Consider the following 22,954-nt stretch of genomic DNA (forward strand, 5'->3'; position numbering starts at 1 on the left):
ACGGTGACGTCTACTACTCGAGTGGACTTTAGCTACTTTTTTTTTTTTTTAAACTAAACATGCTAATGTTTCTAATGAAGAGTATTTTCCTCTTTAATTCCAGGATAAAAAACAAGAAACACAAATTAACTTCCTGTTATGGTGCAGTTTTAAAATGTTAGTCATTCTTGCAGTACTTTCACACATTTAAGGAACACTGTTGTATATTTCAGAAAGTCGCAGAATCCGCTGTAACGCTGTAACAACCGCGTTACAGCGGATTCGAACGCGCAGGCGCAGTTCTCGCTGCAGTTCACTGCGTTTCCGTAGCCAGCTCGCTACCCGCTGAGCGCTGGCTGGTAACACAGCTCGCCGAAACGATTGATCGCGATCAAATAACGTTAGAGCTTGCCTCCTAAATGGCGGATTGACACGGATATCGGAAGGGACACTCTAAATCAATGCTTGTGACTCGGGTGTTTTTGGGGAGTGCGTTGGCAACACCCTCCGTAACATGTGAGATGTGCACAGAAAGATATTAACTGTGCGTTATTTCGGCTAACTAGCTAGCAGCTACCCCCCTCTCAATCCCATTAATGGTAGCTTGCTCGGTCTGTTTTCTTCAAGCGTCGCGTCTGTAACGGGGAAAAATGAAGAAGTTTAACATAAGGAAGGTGCTGGACGGCTTGACAGCCGCGTCTTCTTCCTCCTCCTCCTCCGCAACTGCTCAGCCGGGTACTCCCAGGGAAAACGATGTTGTCCAGGAGACTCTCCAGTCGGAACATTTTCAGCTGTGCAAGGTAAGTGACCGTATATGTCCGATGACAGCGGCGTTGTTTTCATCTGTATCAGCACGGCTCAGTGGGTGAAAAACAAAGTGTACAAACAGCACCAAACTCGCCAGGTTTAGTGTGAGCTATGGTGACATTAATGGGGAATCAATGTTATCCATTGACTGAGTTGTATCCAGCATTCTTCACCTTTAAATCACTCTTTTCCTTGTATAATCTTTGTAAATAAGCTCTCCAGTGTTTCACTACACTTCTTCAGGGTACAATGTTCACAGGGCTGCCTCTGAATTGCTTACTGTTAAATCCCCTCACAGTACAATTCAACAGTCTCTTGTGTTCTGCTAAAGAATGGTTTTATTTGAGCTGCAGTTGGTATCTTGTTTCCAATGACAGTAAAACTCTTGACAGTGGTGAATGTCTTTGTCGTCTGTTAAACCCACGTTCATGTTGGCATCTGCTGGATTGTAACAATGAAAAACAGTGTCCGCCACCGTTTGCATTTTCACTGCACCACAAAGGAATCACTATTAGTCCAAAGCTATACGTCTTTTCTCACACTGTCATGCAAGTTTTTCATATTTTCTACCTTTTTCACATTTTGTCACATTGCAACTACAAACCTCAATGTTTTTAATGGGATTTTTTGTGATAAGACTTGAGCATGAAATAGCCCATTATTGTGAGGCATAGGGAACATTTTTTATTTATTTTTTAATCTAGGCTCAATCAGATTGCATGGAGAGTAACTGTGAACATCTATTTTCAAGTCTTTCTACAGATTCTCATTCTGATTTAGATCTGGACTTTGACTGGGTCATTCTGACTCACGAATACCCTTTATATTAACCATTCTTTTGTAACTCGAGCTCCATGTTTAGTGTTGTTGTCCTGCTGCACAGTTAACCTTCGCCCCATTATCAAGTATTCTGCAGCCTCTTAACAGGTTTTCTTCTAAGACTGCCCTGTATTTAGCTCCATGCATCAACTGACTCTGCTGAAGAAAAGCATCCCTAAAGCATAATACTTCTGCCATGACCATGTTTCGCTTTAAGGACAGTGTACAGGTCCTTCTCAAAATATTAGCCTATTGTGATAAAGTTCATTATTTTCCATAATGTCATGATGAAAATTTAGCATTCATATATTTTAGATTCATTTCACACTAACTGAAATATTTCAGGTCTTTTATTGTCTTAATACGGATGATTTTGGCATACAGCTCATGAAAACCCAAAATTCCTATCTCACAAAATTAGCATATCATTAAAAGGGTCTCTAAACGAGCTATGAACCTAATCATCTGAATCAACGAGTTAACTCTAAACACCTGCAAAAGATTCCTGAGGCCTTTAAAACTCCCAGCCTGGTTCATCACTCAAAACCCCAATCATGGGTAAGACTGCCGACCTGACTGCTGTCCAGAAGGCCACTATTGACACCCTCAAGCAAGAGGGTAAGACACAGAAAGAAATTTCTGAACGAATAGGCTGTTCCCAGAGTGCTGTATCAAGGCACCTCAGTGGGAAGTCTGTGGGAAGGAAAAATGTGGCAGAAAACGCTGCACAACAAGAAGAGGTGACCGGACTCTGAGGAAGATTGTGGAGAAGGGCCGATTCCAGACCTTGGGGGACCTGCGGAAGCAGTGGACTGAGTCTGGAGTAGAAACATCCAGAGTCACCGTGCACAGGCGTGTGCAGGAAATGGGCTACAGGTGCCGCATTCCCCAGGTCAAGCCACTTTTGAACCAGAAACAGCGTCAGAAGCGCCTGACCTGGGCTACAGAGAAGCAGCACTGGACTGTTGCTCAGTGGTCCAAAGTACTTTTTTCGGATGAAAGCAAATTCTGCATGTCATTCGGAAATCAAGGTGCCAGAGTCTGGAGGAAGACTGGGGAGAAGGAAATGCCAAAATGCCAGAAGTCCAGTGTCAAGTACCCACAGTCAGTGATGGTCTGGGGTGCCGTGTCAGCTGCTGGTGTTGGTCCACTGTGTTTTATCAAGGGCAGGGTCAATGCAGCTAGCTATCAGGAGATTTTGGAGCACTTCATGCTTCCATCTGCTGAAAAACTTTATGGAGATGAAGATTTCATTTTTCAGCACGACCTAGCACCTGCTCACAGTGCCAAAACCACTGGTAAATGGTTTACTGACCATGGTATCACTGTGCTCAATTGGCCTGAACCCCATAGAGAATCTGTGGGATATTGTGAAGAGAACGTTGAGAGACTCAAGACCCAACACTCTGGATGAGCTAAAGGCCGCTATCGAAGCATCCTGGGCCTCCATAAGACCTCAGCAGTGCCACAGACTGATTGCCTCCATGCCACGCCGCATTGAAGCAGTCATTTCTGCCAAAGGATTCCCGACCAAGTATTGAGTGCATAACTGTACATGATTATTTGAAGGTTGACGTTTTTTGTATTAAAAACACTTTTCTTTTATTGGTCGGATGAAATATGCTAATTTTGTGAGATAGGAATTTTGGGTTTTCATGAGCTGTATGCCAAAATCATCCGTATTAAGACAATAAAAGACCTGAAATATTTCAGTTAGTGTGCAATGAATCTAAAATATATGAATGTTAAATTTTCATCATGACATTATGGAAAATAATGAACTTTATCACAATATGCTAATATTTTGAGAAGGACCTGTATTTAGGGTGATGTGCTGTGTTGGTTCTCCACCACATGTAGCCTTTTGCTAGAAGATGAAAAAGTAAAAATTTGGCCTTACATGTAACTTCCTTTGGCTTTCTTTCATTCATTTTGCTTGATTTAAGACTCTTCCATAAAGGACATGGAGTGCACAACAAGCAGTTATCTGTAAATAGATTCTGTGGATCTTTGCAGCCACCAAGAGTAACCACAGACCTCTTGGTAGCTGCTTTTTTGTATAGTAACTTCCTTGTAACCTTCTTGTCAGTTATGCTGGGAAACGATGTCTTGGTAGGGTTGCTCCTGTAGGGTTGCACACTCTTTCCTGTTTTGGATGATGACTAAACAGTGAACTGTGAGATGTTTAAATCTTTGGATATGGTGAATAACCTAACCCTGTTTTAAGCTTTTCCACAACTTTATCCCTGACTGGTGATTACTTTGGTCTTCATGATGCTGTTGGTTAAGTAATGTTCTATGAAAAACCTCTGAGGCCTGCATAGAACAGCTGACTTTATGCTGAGAATAAATTGCACACAGTTGGAATCTATTTACTAATTAGGTGACTGCAGAATGCTGCTGGTTGCACAGAAGTTTATTTAGTGTAAAGTGTGATGACTGCAGATGGACACCAGTTCTTTCATATTTTATTTGTCAAAGTTATGCAGTCCCATAAAATCCCAATAAAACACGCCTACTGTAATATAAAGAAAAGTTCAAGGCACTGTAAACGGTATTGATTGATTGATTGATTACTTTATTCAACAGACTCATGGTCCACAAGAAAACAACAACATATAAAAAGAGAAGAGAGAGAAAAAAAAAAAACGTTCTATTGTTTTATAGAACGTAAAAATAACTTTCAGCTTGCAAGATTTTCTTCATACTGTTCTTAGAACGCACGGTTTGAGGAAAATGGGCTAAACGATTGGCGAGCCAGCCCACCAGCTCCTTCCCCAGCTGGGAGAAGAGCAGGTCAGTTCCCCAGGTTACGAGGCCACAGCATCACCTGTTACGTAATCCTGCTGCAAGCTGCACAAATCATGGGCGGCTGAGCAAGGTTCTCAGGCTGAAATAATTGCATTAAAGATGCCCGGTGATGATCGTATTTTAGTGGCCACGCTGCTGCAAGTTCCTAGTTCAAATGATACAAATGTGAGCTTGTTGCTATACCAGAATGACCCTACAGAAATGATTTCAGTCCCCCTTCAGCGCTGCTGCTTAAATGTAATCTAATTTGTTAATGACAAATGAGACAAACTGTGCACATTGACGGATTATATTTCTTTGGGGATGATAATATTTTTTCCTCCACAAACCAGCTCGACTGTTTAGGAAAAGATAGATTGGCCTACTATAAATTGTGCTTTCTCCTGCAGACTGTGCGTCATGGCTTTCCATATCAACCATCCTCAATGGCTTTTGACCCTGTACAGAAAATTCTGGCCGTTGGAACTCAGACTGGAGCTTTGAGGCTGTATCCTTTTCTATTTTCATGTGGGAATAAAATTGACTACTCAAGGAAAGTGTGTAGTCCCCTGAACGTTCATGTAAAAAAATCAGACACAACACTGAACACACACACCTCAATTTCCCCAGGCAATTAATCGGTCGAGTCAGTTTTGCATTTGTTGGTTTTCGATGTTTGTTTTTACATTGATTTACAGTGATTTACAGTGATTTACAGTGATTTACAGTGGTTGCCTGTAACTGACTTTCCACACCTACTGCATGCCCTCCAGGTCGACCTGTTGGTGCATTACTTTTGGGCTTCCCTTTGTGATGATATCCTACTCGGAGAGGCCCATCTGCTTAGTTTAGATTTTCATTAGACCTGGCTCTGTCCTGGTCTTTATCCACTCATCAGATTAAGAGAGTGTTTTGTTTTCGCGTGGCAACTTCCAGAGAACACACACACACAGCTACTATGTTGCCTCTCTTCGTGCAAGGTGAAGCTGATGGGATTACTGTCACTGAGGCAATTGGTCCATTTATCAAAAAGACGCGCTTTATCGATCTGCCTCGTCAGCCCTGGAGTTTGGAAACGTTCGTACGGCTCAGAAGACCTGATCCCAATGAGGTCTCTACAAGCAATAAATGTCCGCTTTTACAAGATCTGTCTCGGCTACAGTGTTTTAATCAGCGGGTCACTGTAGACAGTTTCCTGTGCTTTACAGTGCTTATTCGGGCCATGTGGTCAGTAGTGGCAGTAAATATTTTGAACTCTTGTGTTTTTTTTCTCCATACATGCTCAATAGTAAAAAGAAAGGCATATTTTTCCATATTTGAACTGCCAGTCGCCGATCTGAACCCATCAAGGAAAAAATAGGCAATTATGAACCCTTGCAGATTGGATGGTGCATCTCTCAACATTTTCCTACATGAGTTGAGTTTTTAAGACGCCCAGATTTTCTCAACTAAGAAAATGTAGTTACGTCTTAAATTGGTATGGTTGTTCATTCATTAACTAATTTTGCCTGATCGTTAAATGCATCAAATAAATTCCCCCTACTGGAAGGGAACTCATTCTTAGACATTCAGCCTTCCCTGCAAATCGGCAACAGAATTCTGCTTCTAAAACTCAAGATGCTTATGTTATTAAGTAAGATAAATTTGCAAGTAATTATTTGGTTTTTTTCCATACTTATGTAGGCTTTAAATTTAGCTCATTACGGGTCTAAAAGGGTCTTAAAAAGTCTGAAATTCAGCTTATTGAAACTTGCAGAAATCCAGTGCAAACTAAAGAAGCGCCACCTATCTGTCTCATTAAAGTAGAACTGTTTTAAAAGTACAGTTGCATAACTAATATCATTTTGTGTTACTCTATAAGGAGCAGAAAGGCAAAAAGGTATAATATTCTGCGCAACAAGCTCTTGAAAACCTTTAACACATCTAGCGTGTGTTTATTCCATAGTTCTGCTTAATTCTATGTATCAGCATCAAAATAAAATCTTTTTATAATATGAAAATCTCACACAGGCCCATGTTTAGTGGGCAGTGCAGAAAAGCATGTGTTCTGCGAGTGTATTTTGGGTCAGGTGATCGGTCATGCTAGAACTCAAGACTTTCTAGCCAGCTTTTGAAGCAGAAATATGTCACGGTATCAGAAGACAATTTTTTTTTTTGCTTTGTCCTCTGTTGAAATCATGTGCTTTTAAAACTGCTGTGGAAACCAATTTCTTCTCCTGTACGTGTTAGTTTGCACAATAAAGAAAACTTCGTACTCGGATTATAATGCTTTGACTTCCTGAGAAAAGAAGCCGATGGTGAAAACTGTGGTCTACCACCTTGGCTTCGCCCCATGGGGGAAGTCTTTATGTTCTAGGGCTTTATTGTGGGAATTCCTTGAGGCTCTTCGGGGCAGAGATTAATTTCTGTCACAGTTTGACAGAGTTCATCGTTGCCAATTCATTTGTGCAATAGCACCAAAGTTGTAGGTTTCACCCTCAGGTTAAAGCCATGGTAGCATCATGCTGTGGGGCTGTTCAGCTGCCATTTGTGTTTGTTGACTGAATGACGTTTGAATGGAATAATCAAGAAGTAGGGCTACTATAAAATTATTAAGCCTCTCAGACAACAGCTAGATGATTTCAAACCCAAACACAATGAAGTGCTCAAATAGGACAATGATCCCAGACACATTTTGTAATTGATAAAGCAGACTTACTTTAAGCTTGTGGGATGCTCTCGCTAAATTTCTCACCTCAAATCTAGTGCAACTTATAGACTATGCTAAAAAGCCATGTCTGTGCCAGGAAGACAACCAGTTAAAATAAACTTGACCTATTCAACTATCCAACCAGATTTATGCCAGGACCCTGTTGATGGCTGCTAAAACCATGTGGTCAAGGATCAACTTGTTGAGACATTTAAAAGGATAAATGTATTAGGCATTGGCTGGTTACTGGTCTAAATGTATACCCTGGTTTAAAAACAAACAATGGCTTCAAAACTGTAACATTTTTCCTTTATACCACTCCTACAGCTTTGGGTTCTTTTAAATAAAATGTCAGAGAATGCTCCGGGGGGACCAGAGTTCGGAGCGGGCATTGGTCGCCTCCCGTCCTGGTTTTAGCGCGCCAACGCCTCAGTCGTTCTGAGTTCTCACGTTTACCAGAAAGATGGCCGTCTCCTTCCACAGCTGTGGGATTTAAACTAAAGGCTGCCACCCATTACTGTTATTAAGGTAATGCTGGTTTAAAAGTATATTTTTAGTATTAAAAGTCTAGAGAAATATATGTGTTAACCAGAGTGCAGGCTAGCTGACTGAGCTTTGCTAATTCGCCAGCTAATATTTGCATTCAGTGTTGATTCATAAAGAGCAGAATGGCAATAAGTACGTTTATCTAAATGCCTTAAATTCAGCAGGTGTTTAGTCTTCCACAGTCTACACTGTGTACATCTGTTGATTCTCAGTTTATCACTTTCGCATTATCTGTACAATTTCAGTACCACAAAGAACTGCTCTGCACTGCACTGAATTAGCTAAAGAAATAGTCATCTTTTGGTTATTCTTGTTGCTTAATGCAGCAGAAAATGTTTTGGCTAGGATGTTTCGGATAAGTAATTAAAAAACTGCAGCTAAAACAGCAGATGTAAATATCCAACTTTTTCAAAAAGAAAAATCATGTTTTATTGGAAAATGTGATTTAAAAAAAAAAAGTTTTTTTAAATTTCTCTCACCCTAAGAAGTAAGAGATGAGCGTTGTTTAGTTAAGTATCTGTTTACTTCCCCCAGGTTTTACCTTAATATCACAGCAGGCACCAATATTATTGCATGTTGTCCTAGTATTGTGATGCCTGATCCGAGACATTATCATATCTGTAGTAATCAAAATTTGACCTGCAGCAGGTGAAACTGTGGTGTTTTTACTCAAGGTTATCATACCATGAGAGTTTCATACAATCAAACAGCAAAGGAGCCATGTGATCTGAATGCCTAGTTTGTAAATGTTTGAGCTTCGGAGTATAACTTTGATCATGTGTGATTTTGAGAAAACTTAAAATGAATTAAAATTTCCATCCCTGATTTTTGTATTTAACCTTCAATACACTGTGGTGTGTTGCATCATCATTCCATCCTGTTTAAGATGAGTGTATGTAAACGTCTAACAGCAACCGTAACTTTAGAGTGGTCCAGATCCCAATATGATAAAACATAGAACCCTGTAGAGATTGGTCCATTAAGTCTTAAAATAATGTGAAACACATGCTAGAGCTTTTCTGTTCACCGCATTTCGACATGATCCAACAAAGATAGGAGATTACAGAGCGATGTATTACACAGTACTCTCATTAATTCAACAACCTGGGAAACTGGCTTCGAAAGGATTTTATTTCACCCATGCATTGAGCCATCAGAGTCCTAAAATAAAATGAATACCACTTGGAGTTGAAGCTGTCTGGCAGCAGATTGAGGACCAACACTTTGCTTTTGCAACTTATTAGAGATTTAATGTGGGTTCACAGTTTGGTTTTTTTAGTTTTTTTTTATAAATGCGCTTGTGTTTTAAAAGCAGAAACTTAAATAACGCACACTGTAGTTTGTACTCTTGCTTTAAATGTTCACTGTTAGATGTTGGAGGCAGTTTGTAAAGAGTGCTTCTCTTGCTCACCAGTGTGATAAAATCTAGCTTTGAGGTTTGTCTTAGTAATTTCCTGCTCGCCTAGAAAGCGGCTTTGCTCTGCAGCACTATTAACCTACATTAAAGAAGGAACAGCTTAAAATTGTACAATACATGCTTCTAGTGTGTAAAAGTAAGGATAACATTACCCTGTGCTGTAAGCTTGTACTGTGGTTTATGAAACAATTCTTCATGTTACCACAAACATCCTCAGTATTTGTACTACTCCTCTTATTTAAACTTGCTCAGAGGATGTGAAACCCACACAAGGACCCGCTCCTTCTCTCCCGTCGATTAGATGTAACATATTTCCATTATTAATCCCGACAACAAACGGGGAGCTAAAACTGGACAGAAAGGTCAAGGGTCACCATGTGATCTGCTGGCAGCAGCTCTAAACTGGCGCCGGCTTAAAAGTCTGAAAGTTTGTTTGCGTCTGTATTTGTGCAGAAGACATGCCTAACGCTGAGTGTGTTCTGTAAGCGTCCCCTGCAACCCCACCCTAGTTTGTTTAAGGAGCTGTGGGATTGTTTGATTGCAGCTCAGTAAGATTGCTCAAACTCTCTTTGCAGTTCCTGCTTAAACACTATAAAGGGCTAAAGGTGCCACAACCCAGTAAAAATTGATTTAAATAGATAGATAGATAGATAGATAGATAGATAGATAGATAGATAGATAGATAGATAGATAGATAGATAGATAGATAGATAGATAGATAGATAGATAGATAGATAGATAGATAGATAGATAGATAGATAGATAACCTTGACTATAGCAGTGCTAGCTTCATCCCCTCACTTTCATTGGTGCTAAAACAACTATAAATATTCTAAGTAATACAAATCTTTTTGTTCTTTCCATATGTATTTTAATTATTACGTATGAATTGGTTTCTTATTATTTTAGAGGGATTCTATAGATATTTCTGTTTTGAAGCATTTGAGTAGCCAACGGAGTGTGTCTTTATTTAATGAAATGCCATCCCATAAGATATGGTGTTTGTGAGCGGGGCCAACACTCCTATAGTAATTGGTCTAAAGTTGACTTGCTGTGCAAATTAACCAATCAAATGTTGAGGTGCAGTCAATGAACCACAGTGACTGCAGCAGAGGAACCATGAAAGATAAACATAATTATTTAAGCATGTATTTATAATTAGATGCTAATATTCAAAATTTCAGATAAAAATCAAGCAGATCAAAATTTCAGTGCTGACTTCAATATTTATTACGTATTTATAAATTACTGTTAAATTACTATAAATTACAAAAGAAATTTTTTTTTTTGAAAGATGATACCAACAATATACTTCATGTGTTTCTACAACCATAGCAGACCAGAGCTTCTTTGGATTATTAGATCTAACTCTGTTTTCTTGCTCTTTTGTGAAAGCGTCCACAGACCAGTTTTACCAAACACATAATTTGTCCATCCTCTTCACTTTGCACAGTTAAAGCAGAAAACCCACATCTTACGGCTTGATAGATGTACATATAAAGCAGACAGGCACTCTAGGTTGAAGCTGGCAGTGCTCTCTCTGGATTTAGTGTTACATTTCTAGTTCGTCTTGTTTATTCTTCACGTCTTTTCAGGAAATGCACATTTTAAACATAGCCGTTTTGTGTATACAGAATCTATTCACTCCTTCTCCTGCATCACCTTTGTTGGCAACTGTTCCTTATTTTTCTTTGACTGAGCCAACATTTAGGTTCGGCCGTGCGGGTGTGGAATGCTACTGTCAGCATGAGAGCGGTGCTGCTGTCATCCAGCTCCAGTTCCTCATCAATGAGGTGCGTTGTCATGTCCTCTGCATTGTAGTCAGTGCTCTTCTTCTCTTCTCTGTCTATCCATCCATCTTATATCTTTTTTTTTTAGTTTTTTTGGTAGCAGGTATATGCTTCTATCAATGGTGCTTTTACACCCTGATTAAGCAGTAATGCTACCAATCAGACCCACATGTCTCATGTTATATTTTTAGGAGCAAAACCATGAGATCTGAATGCTGATTATCACACTGTTTATCACTGTCTCCACAGGGGGCGCTGGTGAGTGCCTTAGCTGATGACAGCATCCATCTGTGGAACCTGAGGCAAAAAATTCCAGCGATCCTGCATTCTCTCAAGTTTAACCGGGAGAGGTTAGACAGGTTTTCTCCCATCCTCCTCTGTGTTTGCAGTGACAATGCAGCCACCTCTCTGTGACGTGTCAACAAAACTTTGTGAAGTGTGCTGTTGCTATCAGTGCCCTCTTGTAATGATATACACTACCGGTCAAACGTTTTAGATACACTTTCTCACTTAATGGGTCTCTTTATCTTCATGACTATTTACATTGTAGATTCTTACCAAAGGCAACAAACTATGAATAAACACATGGAATTATATAGTAAACAAAAAGTGTGAAATAACTCTAAACATTTTTATATTTTAGATTCTTTAAAATAGCCATCCTTTGCTCTGATTACTGCTTTGATATCTTGGCATTCTCTCCATGAGCTTCATGAGGTGGTCACCTGAAATGGTTTTCCAAAGAGTCTTGAAAGAACTTCCCAGAGGTTCATTGAGGAACAGCTAAAGGTTAATATTTCAATCGTCACAGCAAAGGGCAGCTACTTTAAGAAATCTAAAATATTAAACATATTTAAAGTTGTTTTACAATTTTCTGTTTGCTACCTAAATCCATATGTGTTCATTCACAGTTTTGATGCCTTCAGTGAGAATCTACGTACAATGTAAATAGTCATGAACATAAAGAAAACCATTAAATGAGAAAGAGGTTGTAAAACGTTTGACCGGTAGTGAATGTAAAGGTTTTGTTTGTTTTCCTTGTTAGAAAATTTGAACTTTAAGTTGTCGTAATTTTCATGTTTTATCCTACAACAAGTTGAGCCATGTATTGTGAGCTCTTTATCTCTACTTCATTGTAATATTTATCTGTTTAGCATATTTTTATGCTTTACAGTGTGTAGCTTGAAGCTCTTCTTTCCAAATGTTATAGGCATGTCATTTTTTCTACTAAAAAAATGCAGTTCAAAAAATAACAAATAACTGCATTTCTACCATAGGTACCCAGAACCTTTGAACCTATGAACTCGTTTTAGGGACCTTTTTCACCTTGTGGGTTATTGATTGTGGGAATTTCCGTCACTATGTGGCATCTGGGGAGAAGCAGGGAAATTTACCACATTTTTAAACAGGGTTTTACACATCTTGTAAGACATTTTAAAATGTCTTAGCAGCTTACATTATACTGAGTATCATGATGAGCTTCAGTTATTTCCTGGAGAACGTACACCTTTACCTTAAATGTAAAACCTCCAAAAGATGCTTTGCTGTGATACGGTTAGCTTCCTAGTATCTGCTAAAGTCAGCTCCAGGTCAGTTTGCTCCTTCGCTATTTCAATGAAACCTCCCCTCTGACTTCATTTGAAAAACCTCACTGATACTGAAAAAGGCTGAGATGTTCCCTCAGTGACCATTTCCACACCAAAGGCTGTTGTTTTTAGTACAGCTTAGATGGTGGTGTGTTCATTGACTGGAAGAAGATCCAATTTTTAAGTAAGTAAACAGAAACAGTAGAAGGGTTGTGTGCTTATAAAGACTGCATCCTATACATCCTATACTGTAAAAGTGATGTACAGCCCAGTGTCCTCCGCACAGTTGAGAACAGACAGCAGTAGTTATTCTGCTATTCCTCCCTGCTGGGTTATAAATAGTACAGGGTTCATTAGTGTGACACAGTGCAAGGCCTTTGTAATTAAATTCTAGTCCTTCAACGCTCCTTCCAGTTGGACCAGCATGATTAGGGACAAGCGGATGCCTTTTGATGGGTCTGACTCATGGAATAATGAAAAGCCTGTTGCTGATGCATCCTGATCTCTTGCAGAATCACATACTGCCACCTGCCCTTCCAGAGCAAATGGCTGTACATCGGCTCAGAACGAGGAAACATCCACATTGTCAACGTGGAGTCCTTCACCCTCTCAGGCTACGTCATCATGTGGAACAAAGCCATCGAATTGTGAGTCTGTATTTCACAACTTTCTTCTCTTTCCCCCTTTCTCCACTGTCCATTAGCATATCTTGCTTGTGCACTGGCGCAGTTTACACTTAACCAGGAAACTCCAGAATGCAGAGGAATGTGGCTGCCTGTGCCGTTGCTGATATTGTGTCCTGTAAGCTGATAATGCCATAGCTCTGATCAGTGCGAAGACAGCGTGGAGCTGGTGATTCTACAGAGTCTTCTGGAGGTGTTTGCTGTCTGATTTAACAGACTATCTTTGATGGGAAGTGCCCACTTGATAACCCCAGTAACTTAATTTCCTCATGTAATTTAATGCATCCTTTGCTTGTTTTTAGTTAACTATGGACAACATATAGGTAAAAGTTGATCTTACTGCGTGAATTCAGGACCGGAACCTTTAGTCACAGTAGTATTGAGACTATGCATTGAATAGCAATGAAAATGTGTGCTTAATAGCTCCTGAGAAATAAAAACTTGAGCCGGTAGAAGTTTTTTCAAGTAATTTTTTTCCCTTCGTGCCCACAGGCGTGCTAAAAAATGGATTTTTAGGCTGTGACTGGCAGATGAAATGAGTAGCCGAAAGTGAGGTGTGTGTTTGAGCGTGAGGCTGCAGGTGAAATCCGATAAATTGCTACTTTAGATCTTGGAGTTGAATGTGTCAGAGCAAAGTGTGCCATCCGTGAGGGAGACAGCTACTGAGGATGGGAAATGATTTTGCCGCGGTGCTTGTGAAAACGGAAAAGAGAAGATGTAGTGTGAAATCGGAAAGATAATTCACAGTCATTTCTCTGTAAAAGACTTGTTACATCTTTGACAGAAATGTCTCTTTCTGTGCTTTTTAGCTTCGTAGCTTGCCTTTCTTTTCTAAAAGCCATTCGAGGGCTTCTGGATAGAGCATATTCAGACAGAGACAGGGTTGTTCTTTCAGTAACTGGCATGTTTTAGAGTCTGTATACTCCAGTTAATTATTATTCTATTGATAAAATAGTTGACAATTAAGTCTATAGTCAATAAATCATGACTAAACCGATTAATTGTTTCAGCCCAAATCTTTACATGTCATTTGAAATGTTAAGAGGGCTCCAATGTATTGGCACCCCTGGTAAAGATGTATATAAAAGCATCAAATTATAATGTTTTGGAAGAATTGCTTACCCCAAGATGCTAACCCAGTGAACTTTTGAGATTTGTTTTTTTTACTTCCTTTGTTATATTTTTTTACTGTGGCAAGATGAACTCGGAACCTTGTCCAGTCTTGTTCATCACAGTTTCCAGTTGTTTTAAACATTTTAGTTATTATTCTTCCTATCACCATTATCATTATTTTTTAATTATTTTGTTGCGTAGCTATTTTATTCCACCAGTTTCTGATTTTGTTCCTGTACTTTCATGCTCTCTTGTCTTTCCTATTTTTAACAGTAGCTAAGAATAATGGGCCTTCGTCACATCTTATTTATACTACAGGAAAACAGGAAGTCCTTGATTACTAAATATACATTTTAAGTATAAGTTGAAAGGAAAAGTTTTTTTGTTAGATTTATTTTATTGGAATTATTATGGGTGCAAATAATCCTATGATTTTGTGCACAGGTTTAATTTTTAAACATTTTCCCACTTGTGAGTTTATGCCATTGCAAAAATATGTACCTGGACTGCTGTAGTTTAGCAAGCACCATTTTTAGAAAAATTGGTTATCATCTCTTATTATTGTAAGGAATTCTGAAGGAATTTAACAAAAAGTCTTATTTTGTAGAGCAGTAAGTGTATTTATACTTGGTTAACACCTGTTAATCCACATGTTAAAATTGTTTGCTCTTTAAATAGATAGGCCACTATATACACTCTGTACTCTGAGTCAAAGTAAATAAAAACTTTGGCTCTCTTTTGAATCTCTTTATAAACACAAAAAGGAGGGCTTTTACTTTGAAAAGCCAGAACCAACTTTGCTTACAATGAAGCTAGCTCAAAAAGTTGAAAATAAAATGTTGGGGGTAAGCAGAGCTTTTTTGGTCCTGAAATTGAACTCTAGTCATTTAACATACACTTCAGTTTAAGAGACATCAGTGAAGTCATTTTTATGATGCTGACTTTTTAAGAGTGTGAGTGAAGTCTTTGTGTTTGCGACTTACGTGTGATTCCCAGTGTCAGGCTGAAGACACCATTTCTGTGTATCTGTCCAGCTATCTTAATGAATGCACTGTTGAGATTGCTTTTCATTTACAGAGAACTGAAGGCACAAAAAAACCGCAAACAGGACGTTCCTGAAGGTGGCTAAAGCCCTTCCCAGCATTTCATTAAAGAACCCTTTTATCAACGAACACCATCGCCTTTGATTAATAACAGACACTCATCCAAGTCTAAAAAGTAACCCTTTTAGTTAGAAACTAGAAATCAGTCGTGTCTTGAGTGCAGTTTGGAATCATTATTGGTCCAGGGAGTGTAAGCAGTCTACATACCTTTATTGTGACAGCTGCCTATTTTATACTGAGTCCTCATTAGGTGATGGTTGTGGCTAAAGTTCATCATCTGGTCTCTCTCTTGTTTTTACTCACTGCGACATCTCTGTCTGTGTTGACTCATCAGCAGCGATGAGATCATTAGCCACCAGAGCCAGACCACACTCAAAGGCAGCAACACTTTCTTTTGGCCAGATCTTCTCTTCCCCCGTGCCCCTCACTCCGTTGCCTCGGTGATCCTGTCTCCACGCATCATAATCTCTCATAGACCCCCATACTCCTTCTCTTGCTGTTTCTCTCCCACATGTCATGTCTCTGTTTTTTCTTGCCAGAATATTTTGTTTTGCCTTTGTGCAAGGCAGATAGACTGTGGCTTGTTATTTTTTTCCTTTATGGGTACTTTGCCTAATTGCCTCATTATCTGAACCAGGCTTATGAAAGCAACACATTTTCCCTCAGTCACTGTCTGTCTTTAAATGTAAGATATACATCATATCTGACTGCGCTCCAAATATTTTTAGGTTGCTTTAAAATGTCTGTCGATGTTCTGTTGCAGATCCACAAAGACACACCCAGGGCCTGTTGTGCACATTAGTGATAACCCCATGGACGAGGGCAAGGTAAGTTGTAGTTAAGCATTGAGTAGTTACAAAATATGTGTCCTATCATATTGTACCTCAACACCTATTTGTCTAGAGTGTGTATTCAGAGTGATGTGCATAGAGTTTTAAAAACACCAATATAAGTTTGGATTCCTCAAAGAGTTTCCTCTTATTTTCATTATTCTCTTAATTTTCCATTTGCATAAAACCCCCTTTCTGGGCATAGGCATTGGGACAGATGCACCGATATGAATTTTGTTCTCTTATTCCACTCTTCGGTTCCAGTTTATCTTTAAGAACTATAAAATACAGGTCCTTCTCAAGATATTAGCATATTGTGATAAAGTTCATTATTTTCCATAATGTCATGATGAAAATTTAACATTCATATATTTTAGATTCATTGCACACTAACTGAAATATTTCAGGTCTTTTATTGTCTTAATACGGATGATTTTGGCATACAGCTCATGAAAACCCAAAATTCCTATCTCACAGAATTAGCATATCATTAAAAGTGTCTCTAAACGAGCTATGAACCTAATCATCTGAATCAACGAGTTAACTCTAAACACCTGCAAAAGATTCCTGAAGCCTTTAAAACTCCCAGCCTGGTTCATCACTCAAAACCCCAATCATGGGTAAGACTGCCGACCTGACTGCTGTCCAGAAGGCCACTATTGACACCCTCAAGCAAGAGGGTAAGACACAGAAATAAATTTCTGAACGAATAGGCTGTTCCCAGAGTGCTGTATCAAGGCACCTCAGTGGGAAGTCTGTGGGAAGGAAAAAGTGTGGCAGAAAACGCTGCACAACGAGAAGAGGTGACCGGACCCTGAGGAAGATTGTGGAGAAGGGCCGATTCCAGACCTTGGGGGACCTGCGGAAGCAGTGGACTGAGTCTGGAGTAGAAACATCCAGAGCCACCGTGCACAAGCGTGTGCAGGAAATGGGCTACAGGTGCCGCATTCCCCAGGTCAAGCCACTTTTGAACCAGAAACAGCGGCAGAAGCGCCTGACCTGGGCTACAGAGAAGCAGCACTGGACTGTTGCTCAGTGGTCCAAAGTATTTTTTTCGGATGAAAGCAAATTCTGCATGTCATTCGGAAATCAAGGTGCCAGAGTCTGGAGGAAGACTGGGGAGAAGGAAATGCCAAAATGCCAGAAGTCCAGTGTCAAGTACCCACAGTCAGTGATGGTCTGGGGTGCCGTGTCAGCTGCTGGTGTTGGTCCACTGTGTTTTATCAAGGGCAGGGTCAATGCAGCTAGCTATCAGGAGATTTTGGAGCACTTCATGCTTCCATCTGCTGAAAAGCTTTATGGAGATGAAGATTTCATTTTTCAGCACGACCTGGCACCTGCTCACAGTGCCAAAACCACTGGTAAATGGTTTACTGACCATGGTATCACTGTGCTCAATTGGCCTGCCAACTCTCCTGACCTGAACCCCATAGAGAATCTGTGGGATATTGTGAAGAGAACGTTGAGAGACTCAAGACCCAACACTCTGGATGAGCTAAAGGCCGCTATCGAAGCATCCTGGGCCTCCATAAGACCTCAGCAGTGCCACAGGCTGATTGCCTCCATGCCACGCCGCATTGAAGCAGTCATTTCTGCCAAAGGATTCCCGACCAAGTATTGAGTGTATAACTGTACATGATTATTTGAAGGTTGACATTTTTTGTATTAAAAACACTTTTCTTTTATTGGTCGGATGAAATATGCTAATTTTGTGAGATAGAAATTTTGGGTTTTCATGAGCTGTATGCCACAATCATCCGTATTAAGACAATAAAAGACCTGAAATATTTCAGTTAGTGTGCAATGAATCTAAAATATATGAATGTTAAATTTTCATCATGACATTATGGAAAATAATGAACTTTATCACAGTATGCTAATATTTTGAGAAGGACCTGTAGGAACAGCATTCAAAGAAACTGCTTGTCTTCCTGGTGTGAGACGTCAATAATTTATATTAGAGAGTAGGTGACGTCACACCGTGTGTGTGTGTGAGTGTGTGTGAGAGAGGAGCCGCTGTAAAACTGTGTTTTAGTATTTTAAAGCAAAGGCAAGGTGATTTAGAGTAGATATTTTAATTTACATATCATTTTACCTCTTGTTATTTTTATTGTAATGCTTTTTATGGGGGGATATATGTATTCGATTTATTTCACTGTGTTGTACAGCACTGTGGTCCATCTAGTGTGGTTTTAAATTGACATTGACAAACCCATTGTTAACAAGACACTACATATTTCAAAATGCTCTGGAACAACTGCTAGGGGCCAAGACTGGGAGTGTTGGCTACAACAAGGAAACGTGGCATGGCAGTTTGTTTTGTTCCAGCTGTTCATATTCAAATATTTGCTTAAACATGGCTACCCTAACGTTATGGATGAACATTTATCCTGTTTCTAAAAGGGCAGAATTTGTGAGAAATCAACAGAAAATCATTTGTAAATCATAAAATCTTTTATTAACACGCTTTAAATAGATGCTTAAAAAGCAAACCAGCACAGTTTATACTTGTTTCAAATTAAATAATACAAAATAAGGTATTCTGAATATGGTTACTCGTGTAATAAAGTGTCAAGTCTACTGATGCATCTGTGGAACATCAGGGACGAAATCCAGTTTGACTCCACAATGAGCTGTGCTTTGCTTCTCTTGTTATTCCAGCTTCTGATTGGATTTGAGTGCGGGGTGGTGGTGTTGTGGGATTTAAAATCCAAGAAAGCTGACTACCGTTACAATTATGATGAGGTAAGACCTTCTTTTTATTTCCACCCAGTTCTTGTGAGGGAATGTGTTTGTTCAGGGTTCTGCCTTCCTAACGCCTGGGCTTGTTTAACTTCTGTCAGAACAACAGCTTCCAAATTGTTTGTGCTACACAACCTGAAATAGCTGCTTCTCAGTCCCCTTTGATTCCTTAAAGAATTAACACACCTCTTTTTCTACTACCTAATGATGCACTTTGTGGGGGTCACATAAAATCCCTCTAAGTACACTTTTTGTGGCTGTAGTGTAATAAAATGTGAAAAGGTTCAAAGGCTCTGATTACTTTCGCAAGTTACTGTACTTAAGAGGATGTTAACTAGCATTAATAACAAAATAACTAATGGCTTTAGAAACCCTAATTCTGATTTTCCTTCTGGTGATACACAATGTTAGTCATCCTAATGATGTGTCTTTCAGGCAATCCACTCGGTTGCTTGGCACCATGAGGGGAAACAGTTTGTCTGCAGCCACTCTGATGGCACTTTGACCACGTGGAATATACGAGCCCCAGCCAAGCCTGCACAGATCATCACGCCACATGGTAGGAGCTGTTGGCGCGCACACAGTTGTTGTGTTTACACACAGCTAGGCCTGTCACGTGTAGATGATGCCTGATTTATGCATAAAGAAAAACAGAACTGCTCTTGGCTTCTAACAGGAAAACAGCCTAAGGATGGAAAAAAGCCAGAACCATGCAAGCCTATACTAAAAGTGGAGTACAAAACTACAAGAGCTGGGTAAGTGTGATGACAGAAAGCTCCCACCCTTCCTGTGTCTGCTCACGCCTGGATCTGTATCCTGTGTTTAGAGGCACCTTTCCTGTTGTTCTACATAAACCAAACACGTCAGTCTTGTCGACAGCATCCTTACTGTGTATGGAAAGCTGGAAAGGTGCCCATCACTAGTGTTTCTGCTCTCAGAGGTTGTGTTTTGGTGTGGTTATGTTATGAATGATGTCTCTTTATGATCAGTTGGCTTCATGTCAAGCACCTTTGATCACTTTTATTGCAGCTGGAGTTTAGTGAAGGGAAGAGAGAAGCTTTGTTATGTCAAGGTCAAAAAGTAAAAAGGAGAAAATGTCTCCTGTAAAATTGTGTCAGAAAAATTAACATCTTCATGGTAACTGATCTAGTTATTCCTGCCTTTTTTCCGCAGGTATTTGAGGACAGTGATTAATTAGTTGTCATGATTAAAAAGTAGGATTCTCCTGAAAAGGGGGCCAAATACTCTCAGGAGAAGGTGCAACAGTAAATTTTGTCCCTTTTCGCCCATTTGCCACTGACTTGACCAAATCGCTTTCATATTTACAACAATCCCAGTGTAACTGAGCGAGCCATCAAATTATTTGTGCATGTGTTTGCCGAAATCAGGGACCCGTTCATGGTCGTGTTTGGAGGACTGTCGTACGACACGGTGGGGAGGAGAGCCTGTTTGACTGTGATGCATGGAAAGAGCACTGCCGTCCTGGAGATGGACTATCCTATCGTAGATTTCCTAACGCTCTGCGAAACTCCATATCCAAACGGTGAGCCATGATAATTGTCCACAGCAGGCTTGCTTCACTACTATTAAGAGTCACAAAATTGAAGCCATCTATGTTTATGTTCCTTTTTTTGCTCTTTTGCTCGCCAGACTTTCAGGAGCCTTATGCTGTGGTGGTCCTCCTTGAGAAGGATCTAGTTGTAATAGATCTTGGACAGATTGGGTAATTATTCACTCTTTTAAATGTGGCTTTTCTGTCGATGTTATAAAATCTGCGTATACCTGGAATGTAATGAATTTTTCTCTGCTGGTCTGATGATAACATATAAGGCATATTTCAACTATAAGACCCAGAAATTTTGTTTAGCAGAACTTTTCTTTAGCCAGGCCTTTTGTTATGAGCGTTTCCACTGTGGAACAGGGCCATTGCATCAGCAGACGGCAAGTGGTTACTCCTCCCACTGCAGCAGCATTGACTGAGGTGGCAGGGAGCAGACTAGATCGATATCAATTGCAGAATTAAAAGTCATGATTTTCAGCAGTAAAACTTTATACGATGGTTCTGTCATGGCAAATACAATTTATAACTTACAAAGACTCACTACAAACTCAACAGAAAGCTGTAAAAAATTTAAAAGGATTTTACTGATGTATACTTTATTGTTCTATCAATTTAAGGAGAAGCAGCTAATGTCAGAATTAAAGCCTGGTGTTCTATCCTTAAACTTGTGATCGATTTACAGCACTTACACTGTGAAACTGGGTTGTAATCACTTTAAAATCAAAGAAAATTTGTAACGTTCACAGATATTCAATAAAGTCCTGGAGACGTGTCCCACAGGAGCATTAACCACGCTCACAGAGCAGCACCAGTGCTTTGTCTCTTAAAAATCTTTTAATAATCCATTGGGATTGTGGTTGTTTTTTTATTTGTTTCTGCCTTTTATGATTTAAAGACGTAAAAGATTTGATTGATTGGAGGAATGACCACCTTTTTCACCACTAATGAGCAAAAACTGTTAGACTTAAAGTTGGCAGAATACGAGCTTTAGGCTATTTAAAACAGACTTAAATATACTGTTAAATAAATTCAACCAATTTCATTTGCTTAGCGTTCATCCTCAACAACACTCTCTCCAAAAGCTCCTTCCAAATGGAAAATTATTACGTCACTACTAGGACATTTTTATGGGATACATTTCTGTCCAGGTAATCTGTTTTTAGTTGGTAAATCCAGTGGAAACCCAAGCGTGTAATGATGCAAGGGTGTAATAATGGCCCCATGGAAAAGGTTCTTGCAGTGGAAAACATGCCTAACACAACTAGAGGTGATAGGAATCTGATGATTTCCAGCTTGTTCACCATTGATCGGTGTGAAATCCAGTCTTTTTTCCAATAAGTGAACGCACCATTCCAAGGGCTATCAGGTTGTTTTGAAAAGGCTACAATACTCTTTGGTGTGGAAGCTGTCACTGGGTGAAGAACATTCTTAGTTACCTATTTTCAGTATAAGTGTTGAGGAATGTCAGCACAGAGATGTAAGACTTTATTTAAAACAAAACTGTAATATCGATGACATGTCAAGACCTTCCTGAGGTTGGTTCTGGCTGCGAAAGAGTGAAAGAGAGAGAGAGCAAACCTTTGTGCAGATAACAGGAAGGCTGGACAGAGTGAAGCAAATTTGTTCAATTGTTTTTGGCTTTCTGCCCCTGTCCCCTGTCTGTCATGCGCAAATATGGATTTGGTAATGTTGGCAGCTTTCTGGAAATCTTAGAGTTAAGTTAATTTAAACAACTTAATAGTTCTCCATGTAACACACAAGAACACTGCTGTTTTAGTACTGCTAACCGCACCCATTGGTAACAATGTTGAAGGCACTTTAAAGCGTGCTCTTAATAATTTTGCGTATGTTTTTACATATTCATAAGTCTCCGTTTTACAGCAACTGCTCTTTTACACAATGACATAAGCTGAGTCTGTTCCTGGTTCCTGACATTATTTACCGAGTGCTCAAGGAAGAAAGAGCAGAGAAAAACTATTTTCATCTTTGTGAATCTTATAGTTCTTAATTAGAAATCAGAATCAGCAGATTTCATGTTTTAAAAACAAAATGAATTTTTAAATCGTCTGGAAAATTCTGACATTTAATTTGTTCTTATTCAAGGTACTATTGTTTTACTTACAGTCGTGTAACAAATGAACGGGGATAACATATTGAACGCATTAACTTTATTGCGTCTTTAAAAAAACTGTTTTTATCAACAAACCCAAAGAATATTAGATCTCAGCGCAAAACCTCTTAAACTATCTCGAAACGCAACATATAATAATTTACTGCAGTTATTTTTGAATCTCAACAGTTTTTTTTTCGTCATAACAGGTATCCAATATTTGAGAGCCAATATCCTCTTACTATCCATGAGTCACCGGTGACGTGTTGCGAGTATTTTGCTGACTGCCCTGCTGAACTCATTCCTGCACTTTACTCTGTCGGCAGCCTGCAAAAACGACAAGGCTACAGCAAGAAGGTGATTTGCTCCTCTTTGTTAACGGTTCTTAA

At 39.5% G+C, this 22,954-nt stretch overlaps 1 protein-coding gene across 8 annotated transcripts in view; it reads left to right on the top strand.

Moving 5' to 3' along the window:
* The first annotated feature begins 306 nt into the window (after positions 1-306).
* Positions 307-22,954, top strand: part of stxbp5b (syntaxin binding protein 5b (tomosyn)) — a 38,753-nt gene continuing 16,105 nt past the window's right edge. For 6 of the 8 annotated variants that reach the window (XM_047344798.1, XM_047344800.1, XM_047344801.1 and 3 more), the window contains exons 1-12: positions 308-779; positions 4,806-4,903; positions 10,759-10,840; positions 11,087-11,187; positions 12,936-13,070; positions 16,086-16,149; positions 18,814-18,897; positions 19,330-19,453; positions 19,571-19,649; positions 20,283-20,437; positions 20,545-20,617; positions 22,775-22,922. In XM_047344798.1, the coding sequence (XP_047200754.1) occupies positions 630-779; positions 4,806-4,903; positions 10,759-10,840; positions 11,087-11,187; positions 12,936-13,070; positions 16,086-16,149; positions 18,814-18,897; positions 19,330-19,453; positions 19,571-19,649; positions 20,283-20,437; positions 20,545-20,617; positions 22,775-22,922 (1,293 nt within the window). In that variant the 5' untranslated portion in view covers positions 308-629. Of the gene's footprint in view, positions 780-4,805; positions 4,904-10,758; positions 10,841-11,086; positions 11,188-12,935; positions 13,071-16,085; positions 16,150-18,813; positions 18,898-19,329; positions 19,454-19,570; positions 19,650-20,282; positions 20,438-20,544; positions 20,618-22,774; positions 22,923-22,954 lie in introns of all 8 variants that reach the window. The other 2 variants (XM_047344795.1, XM_047344796.1) reach the window with 1 other exon arrangement.

Source organism: Girardinichthys multiradiatus, chromosome 19 (assembly GCF_021462225.1).
Source record: "Girardinichthys multiradiatus isolate DD_20200921_A chromosome 19, DD_fGirMul_XY1, whole genome shotgun sequence".
NCBI lineage: Eukaryota > Metazoa > Chordata > Actinopteri > Cyprinodontiformes > Goodeidae > Girardinichthys > Girardinichthys multiradiatus.